Source organism: Sinocyclocheilus grahami, unplaced genomic scaffold, assembly GCF_001515645.1.
Source record: "Sinocyclocheilus grahami isolate Dianchi unplaced genomic scaffold, SAMN03320097.WGS_v1.1 scaffold253.1, whole genome shotgun sequence".
NCBI lineage: Eukaryota > Metazoa > Chordata > Actinopteri > Cypriniformes > Cyprinidae > Sinocyclocheilus > Sinocyclocheilus grahami.
Genome location: NW_015505432.1, coordinates 97,590 through 106,607, shown reverse-complemented (window position 1 = coordinate 106,607; position 9,018 = coordinate 97,590). Strand labels below are relative to the sequence as shown.

At 38.8% G+C, this 9,018-nt stretch overlaps 1 protein-coding gene across 4 annotated transcripts in view; it reads left to right on the top strand.

The window, feature by feature from the left end:
- Window positions 1-9,018, top strand: part of maml2 (mastermind like transcriptional coactivator 2) — a 99,946-nt gene that overhangs the window by 87,999 nt on the left and 2,929 nt on the right. For all 4 annotated transcript variants that reach the window (XM_016289936.1, XM_016289937.1, XM_016289934.1 and 1 more), the window contains exon 4: window positions 2,208-2,375. In XM_016289936.1, the coding sequence (XP_016145422.1) occupies window positions 2,208-2,375 (168 nt within the window). The remainder of the gene's footprint in view (window positions 1-2,207; window positions 2,376-9,018) is intronic.

The window sequence follows — 9,018 nt, the reverse complement described above, 5'->3', positions numbered from 1 at the left end:
TTTGTACAACTTTCTCCCATCTCCCGACTGCATCTCTGGAGCTCAGCCACGGTGATCTTTGGGTTCTTCTTTACCTCTCTCACCAAGGCTTTTCTCCCCCGATAGCTCAGTTTGGCCGGATGGCCAGCTCTAGGAAGGGTTCTGGTCGTCCCAAACATCTTCCATTTGAGAAATGGAGGCTAGTGTGCTTTTGGGAACCTTAAGTGCAGCAGAAATTTTTTTTGTAACCTTGGCCAGATCTGTGCCTTGCCACAATTCTGTCTCTGAGCTCTTCAGGCAGTTCCTTTGACCTCATGATTCTCATTTGCTCTGACATGCACTGTGAGCTGTAAGGTCTTATATAGACAGGTGTATGGCTTTCCTAATCAAGTCCAATCAGTATAATCAAACACAGCTGGACTCAAATGAAGGTGTAGAACCATCTCAAGGATGATCAGAAGAAATGGACAGCACCTGAGTTAAATATATGAGTGTCACAGCAAAGGGTCTGAATACTTAGGACCATGTGATATTTCAGTTTTTCTTTTTTAATAAATCTGCAAAAATGTCAACAATTCTGTGTTTTTCTGTCAATATGGGGTGCTGTGTGTACATTAATGAGGAAAAAAAATTAACTTAAATGATTTTAGCAAATGGCTGCAATATAACAAAGAGTGAAAAATTTAAGAGGGTCTGAATACTTTCCGTACCCACTGTATATAAGCTAATGTGTATTTAAATAACTACTCATTTTTAAATATATCACTTAACTTTGAAAAAGCACTTTTGAAGGTGACCAGATTTCTGAAATGGAAACTGGGCACATTTCCTAGTTGAGTGGTCAAAATATAATTTAAATTTCAGTTATTATCTATGGATTTAAAAATAGGAATAATATATTTTTGTATGTTTTTTTGTTTGTTTGTTTTTAAGTGTTCCGAGTTCCATAAACTATTATTATCATTAATAATTAATAATATCTGGTTTTAATTGACCAAAAATAACACTATGAAAAGTAGTAAATAGTAACGACTGCAAAAAGCAAACCAAACAAAACAAAACAGTAGTATAACAAAATTACGACTTCATAAAAATGTAAATAAATATGAGAATATATAATAATACATATTACTGTATTTTAAAATATATATTTTAACATCATCTAATTGTATATATTAATTTTCACAAACTGTAATATTATTGTAATTAAATATACTGTATAGTAATCTTTACTATCTCTAATTAGGCCTTTTATTTTCCATTTAAGGCTCATTTTGAGCACAAACTTTGTGATTTCTGCAAATGTATTTGTTGCAGGTGTAATTGACTGCGTTGTGATGGCGGAACTTTCACAAACGTTTTAAATTGTCTTCAGAACATTCTCTCACTCTGTTCAGGCCCTGCTATAAAGCACATACAAACAGTATTACTTTGATTTAACATGAAACATTAGTACGTGACTACCTTGAAAAGGATAACTGTGTCTCTTTTCATAACTGATGATAAATGTGCTCGGCTGTCATGCAATTTAAGTTCTTTATGGCTAAAATAGCAGCATACAACCATGTAATCAGTGCTTTAAAAGAGCAACTAACATGAAATATGACAGCCTGTATAAGAGTGCATTTCAGGAAAGTGCAAAAAAATGGGATAAATAGGCTTATGAGATGATCTGTTATTGCATGCCTCTGCCCTACGGCTGAATAAATCGGTCCTTTGCTGGCAGCAATTGGGTTGCGCTCCATAGGATCGGTCTCATAAGAGTAAAGCAGGGCTTGAGCGCGACTATCAGTCTTACAGTAAACCTGTGCTACTGTGTTTAAACAACAGTCTGTAAGACAGTGCTTTCTAAATAATATTAGAACGAGCATTTATTTACAGTGCATGTGTCACTGTAAGCATATTAAAATGACAGGATGTTTTGAGAATTTCAGACTAATTTGTTCTCCCTTAGGTACCATTATGTCCCCATTATGGACATAGCCGTGGATGTGTTTTCTCTAAGTGATAGAACAGTGTGGGAAAGGCTATGGAAAATCCCTATCACCCCGCACAGGAAGTCACATGTGAACAGGGACTGTGTAACATCAGATTGACTGTAAACAAAGCTTGCCCTCTAGTGGACTAACCGTTCAATCACTGCAGGATGTAATGCAGTGGCTAATGTGACATTTATTGATGTGCCATTTAAATGGGAGTTATAATAATAAAATGCTTTCCATTTGTAGGGAATTTCACAAGGACCTCGTTTACCAGCGAATGGGCGTTCTGTAGATATAACAGGCCCGGCTCAACAGCAGAGGCCTCCGGTTCTCAGTTCTCAGCAGAAGAACCCAGGACAGGACCAGAACCTTCAAAGACCGCTGGGTCAACCCCAGCTCAACATTTCTGATACAGTGAGTGCTGCCGTTTGGAAATGTCCGTCATGCCTAAATACCAATGACTATGAGGTTTTCTGAAGATAAAAATGTTTACAGAGAGGTGAATTAATTTTACAGCTCACAGAAAGTGCATTAGTTTTTATCGACTCAAGTCAAGTGTCACACTTTTTTACTCAGGGTAAGTTTATTTTTCAATAAAGTCAATTTCTGTATAGACACATACATTTGGCTGCAAAAAAACGAAACAAAAAAACTACTGAATCACCCAAGAAAAATGTACAGTTAATTTAGCATTGTGTGACAACATGCCCCATACATATATATGTCACATTGTACAGAGCATGCCTAAAAACAGGCATATATAAACAATGCAATATATTACAAAATATAATTCTGCCTACAATAAGAACGTAACTTAAAAAATTAACTAAATTCAGTCGATGTTCTGTAGGCCTATCTGCCTGAACTCAAATCTTCCTCCTGGTCCGCATCGACGATCATCAAGGGAGACTGATGCAGAGGCAATTCATTAAATTCTGTGTCTTTGCCTCGGAAAGATGACTTCTCGTTAATTTTGTTCAGGAGGCTGAAACCGCGTTATGCTGTCACACTGGAGACCAGAATTACTAGCGCCACTTCAGCCAGAGTTTTGTAGTCAGGAAACATTTCTCCCAGGGAAGTGATCAGAAGTTTGCACGACTCTCTGAACGTGGGATTTCCCGATCCTGCAAGCACTCGTTTCACCGGGAGGAAATCCTGCAGCACACGCTCCTTCTGAACCCCTCTGCGTTCCATAGTGGTCACAAACGCGCTCCAAAGCATCCAGCGCATAGCTCTTCAACGCGCTGTCAGTGCCCGGATAGCGAGATGCATTGAGTACAGTGTCGAGGTCAGCGATGAGACCCACATGCTCCAAAGGGAATCTTTTTCTGATAGATTTGGTGAGCTCTGCTATGTACTCTGCACGCAGAACCGAAAAGTTCTGCGCATCTGTCTGCGTCAGCGTAATGCCACAGAACTTGCCATCTTGCAATGCCTTGTTGAATTCTGGCTCCGCGTTACCTGGCCCATTCATCAAGTCCTCAAGGCTAGCAAGAGTCACGTTAACAACAGGTTTTTGGAATGTGAGATTCATGCGGTTCACAATGGCCAAGACATCAGACAACAAGTGAATTAGGGCAGGGAATGTGTATGTGTATGTGTATGTTTGAATGTGCTTTCTAATACCCTTAGCTATCGGGCAGTTTCTCGAGTTTTCCTCCTCCTCCAACTCCAATAACAGAGAAACTCAGTTGGCATGTACGCCCTTAACTGCCCTCTCCAATGACACCCAGCGTGCAGCCGATGGTTGTTTTTAGACTCAACAGGTCATGTGCCTCCATTTCGTTTCGTTTAATCGGTTTGTTCGAATGGGGGAATTCTTGTAGTATGTAGACAGTCATTCTGACGAAGATCCTGTACAACTCTGGCCTTTCGACCCACCATTACATTCACTCCATCACTTCCCAATCCAACTACCCGATCTAGAGCTACACCACGACCTGACAACATATCTTTTATTTTTGTGGTGATACATTCTGCAGTGGCAGAGAGTATTACATGGATTCTAATGAACACAGTTGCAGGGTCCCCTCTCTGTGGAAGTGTCAGGTAATCAGCATTTTCTCAATCGTGATATTAGTAGTTTCATCAACTATTATCCCGATGTATCTGCTGTTGGCGATGCGATCATCAACAGTTCTAGTTATAGTCATTGCTATAGCCTCCTCCATCTAACTGACAGTGTCGTGGTGGGTGTATGTGTGTGCACTGTTCAGGTTTGGACACCTAGCAGACTGTTAGAGGTGTATTAGGTTAGGATGTAGGTGGCTGTGGGTGTTTGTATTTGCCATATTCAACACAACCTTAAACTGTGTTTTTAATGCCTCGTTACAGGCAGCCTGTGATTTTTCGACATGCTTGACCATTGCCACGCTCTGGTTGACCACTCGTAAAGCTTCAATGTGACTGATTTCTGCATCGTTGTGTACCCTCGGACAAATCCATTACTCATGTTAGCTTTTCTACAGATGTCGCAGAACATTTTGCCGCCTTCCCTCCTCAGCCACGTAACTCCTGCTCCCACTGAACCCGGTACTCCCTCCCTCCTGAATTTTGTCTGTTTGTCCTTCATCGTCCACTGCATCACTTCTTCTTTTTTCACCTTTATTAACAATATCACAACTCAGCTGCTGTGACATTTTTGCAACTGTATGCAACGGTGACAAAGACGAGACAATACAAGATAATTGGTAATTAATAAGGGCAATCGCCATCACCTGGACAGGAGTGGGAGTTACAGTTACAAACTACAATAGATCGCATATGGATGGCCTTTAGATTTTTCCGTCACTGCTAAAAAAAATCTGTCAATGATGGAAAATATTCTGTTAAAGCAACCTCTTATATATATACAGTATCTCACAGAAGTGAGTACACCCCTCACATTTTTGTAAATATTTTATTATATCTTTTCATGTGACAACACTGAAGAAATGACACTTTGCTACAATTTAAAGTTGTGTGTGTACAGCTTGTATAACAGTGTAAATTTGCTGTCCCCTCAAAATAACTCAACACACAGCCATTAAAGTCTAAACCGCTGGCCACAAAAGTGAGTACACCCCTAAGTGAAAATGTCCAAATTGGGCCCAATTAGCCATTTTCTCTCCCCGGTGCCATGTGACTCATTAGTGTTACAAGGTCTCAGGTGTGAATGGGGAGCAGGTGTGTTAAATTTGGTGTTATTGCTCTCACTCTCTCATACTGGTCACTGGAAGTTTAACATGGCACCTCATGGCAAAGAACTCCCTGAGGATCTGAAATAAAGAATTGTTGCTCTACATAAAGATGGCGTAGGCTATAAGAAGTTTGCCAAGACACTGAAACTGAGCTGCAGCATGGTGGCCAAGACCATACAGCGGTTTAACAGGACAGGTTCCACTCAGAACAGGCCTTGCCATGGTCGACCAAAGAAGTTGAGTGCACGTGCTCAGCGTCATATCCAGAGGTTGTGTTTGGGAAATAGACGTATGAGTGCTGCCAGCATTGCTGCAGAGGTTGAAGGGGTGGGGGGTCAGCCTGTCAGTGCTCAGACCATACTCCACACAGCGCATCAAAATGATCTGCATGGCTGTCATCCCAGAAGGAAGCCTCTTCTAAAGATGATGCACAAGAAAGCCCGCAAACAGTTTGCTGAAGACAAGCAGACTAAGGACATGGATTACATATATATATATATGAATACTGGATTCTGATTGGCTGGCAAGTATGTATTAAAATCGTTTAATGCACAGGTAGTTCCAAGTCAGTTTAATCACTGTTCTATATTAATGCGCTGCTTTAACTGATGTACATAAACACACACACACATCACTCACAAACACACACACACACACACAGAGAGAGAGAGAGAGAGAGGTTGGAGATCGCAGACTGCACTGTGCACATATAGAAACATTCAGGAGCACAGAAACTTGTCAACGCTGCCCCGAGACTTTTATTAATAAAATAGCCCATATACTGGACACATCGCTACAGTATCGCTACATTACATTCCTCAGCAGCGAGGTGGTAAAATGACTGTTTTTGAAGTAACTAAACTTCATTGTTTGTAGAGAGAGACATGCAGACGCAGGTAACTCACACACAACTGTCATCTCTCTCTCTCTCTCTCTCTCTCTCTCTCTCGATCGATTGATAATTAAATGAAATACATACTATAATTCATTCAAATAAATGTGGTCTTTCCGCACTATTTCATCTCTGTGTCTGATTTGAAGCTGCCAGAATGCTAGCGCTAACAAACCGTAACTGTCGAAAATAAATGTCATTTTTACCCATTGGCCAAATATTGTGCTACAAAGAGCAATGCAAATTTTAACTTGTCTATAACTTGGCAAATGACCATGGAATAAGCGGGATAATCAACGGCTAGCCATGCATTAAAGGATTTTAATGCACCTCCGCTTCGCATCGGGTGGTTCTTTACCTCCACGTCATGCATTAAAATCCTTTAATGCATGGCTAGCCATTGATTATCCCTTACCTATAAAATATTCTATAGTGGAATTTTAGCAATTAGAAAATATTATTTCATGAATTTATAAGTGCATGCATTGAAACAAACCTACAGAAACCAAACAGTTTTGTTGTGATTTGCAGGATTGTATTAAAGCTTTACTGAAATATCCTGTAGGGGAACTATGATTAATATTGAGACTGAAGCTTGGGCAGGACATTAAAGGGCTTGTTCCTTTTATTTATTTTATTTTCTTTTACTTTACTTCATCTCTCTCTCTCTCTCTCTCTCTCTCTCTCTCTCTCTCGATCGATTGATAATTAAATCAAATAAATGCTATAATTCATTCAAATAAATGTGGTCTTACCGCACTTTTTCATCTCTGTGTCTGATTTGAAGTGGACAGAATGCTAGAGCTAACGAGCCATTAATTGACGAAAATAACCAAAAATGTTTACCCCTCCCATCAAATATTGCACTGCAAATATCATTAGCAGCTTTAATGATCTATCTATCTATATATGTATATATACAGTGGGTACGGAAAGTATTCAGACCCCCTTAAATTTTTCACTCTTTGTTATATTGCAGCCATTTGCTAAAATCATTTAAGTTAATTTTTTTTCCTCATTAATGTACACACAGCACCCCATATTGACAGAAAAACACAGAATTGTTGACATTTTTGCAGATTTATTAAAAAAGAAAAACTGAAATATCACATGGTCCTAAGTATTCAGACCCTTTCCTCAGTATTTAGTAGAAGCACCCTTTTGATCTAATACAGCCATGAGTCTTTTTGGGAAAGATGCAACAAGTTTTTCACACCTGGATTTGGGGATCCTCTGCCATTCCTCCTTGCAGATCCTCTCCAGTTCTGTCAGGTTGGATGGTAAACGTTGGTGGACAGCCATTTTTAGGTCTCTCCAGAGATGCTCAATTGGGTTTAAGTCAGGGCTCTGGCTGGGCCATTCAAGAACAGTCACAGAATTGTTGTGAAGCCACACTTGTTGGGTCTTTCCCAAAAAGACTCATGGCTGTATTCGATCAAAAGGGTGCTTCTACTAAATACTGAGCAAAGGGTCTGAATACTTAGGACCATGTGATATTTCAGTTTTTCTTTTTTAATAAATCTGCAAAAATGTCAACAATTCTGTGTTTTTCTGTCAATATGGGGTGCTGTGTGTACATTAATGAGGAAAAAAAATTAACTTAAATGATTTTAGCAAATGGCTGCAATATAATAAAGAGTGAAAAATTTAAGGGGGTCTGAATACTTTCCGTACCCACTGTATATATATGGCAATATGTTATTGGCAATAACGATCGAAGCGAAGTGTCTGTGCAACAGACTATGCAGTGACTGAAATCTGACTTAATGTTTGTCTGTGTGACAGAACCGAAGGCTGATTTAACACATTTTCTGATTAACGAAACCGAAAGCTGATTTTACGAATGGTGGAACTCAAGCTGTTTTAGCACCTTTCTGTGTGACCAAACTGTCACACAAAACACACATTTTCTGCGTGACAGACTAAGGCAAGTGTGAGTACGGAAGAACTTAAATATCTTATTTAATTGTTGTGGGAGGAGTTACAATCAGCTGAGTGTCAGCTGATGCTGTGGTGACTTCTGCCGCTTCTGTGAGAAATCCCTCTAGAAGTCTTGATGTTTTGATGCCAGAAGATAGACTTTATTGTCAGAGACAATGAATCCGAGAAACTCTGCAGAGAATCCGTCGAATCTGTCTGCACACTTGTTATATAGTTTTTCCTCAAGATGTGTTTAACACATTTCATACACAGTCCTTCTACTCCATACAATGTACACATTGTACTCCCCTGCAGTCCTCCATACACATAGGAAACATATGATCATAATAGTAGAATAACTTGACTACGCATATTACACTCTCCTGCAGGCATCACTACATACAAGAAACACATGATCATAATAGTATATTACAAACATGGCTATATTCACATTGATTATACTTGATTAATTCATATTCTGATTAATAAAAATCTTATACAATGCTGGCTGTCACGCCGTGGTCTGCCTGAACTATGTTTGAGCTCCATTTGTCACTCAAACTAGATTTATGAAAACTGCCCAGTATTGAGAAAATAATTTGACCCTTAAAATCTACCTGTACACTAACATTCAAAAGTTTAGGGTTGGTGAAATTGTTTAATATTCTTGAAAGATGTCTCTTAGAGGCCGCATTTGTTTAATCAAAAATAGGCTATATTAAAAACAGGAATATTGTGAAATATTATTACAATTTAAAATTAATGTCTTCTATTTTGATATATAAATTATTCCTGTGAGGGTAAAGCTACATTTTCAGAAGCCATTACATGATCCTGCAGAAATCATTCTAATTTGCTGATTTTTTGTTGTTGTTATTATTATCAGTGTTGAAAACAGTTTTTGCTGCTCAATATTTTTGTGGAAATCATGATACTTTTGAATTCAATTTGAAATATAAATCTTTAATAACATTATAACTATCTTTAATGTCACACACACATACATACATGCTTGAATTTACAGTCTAATCCTTTGAGTGACCACTGACTATTTGGTCAGTTGTAA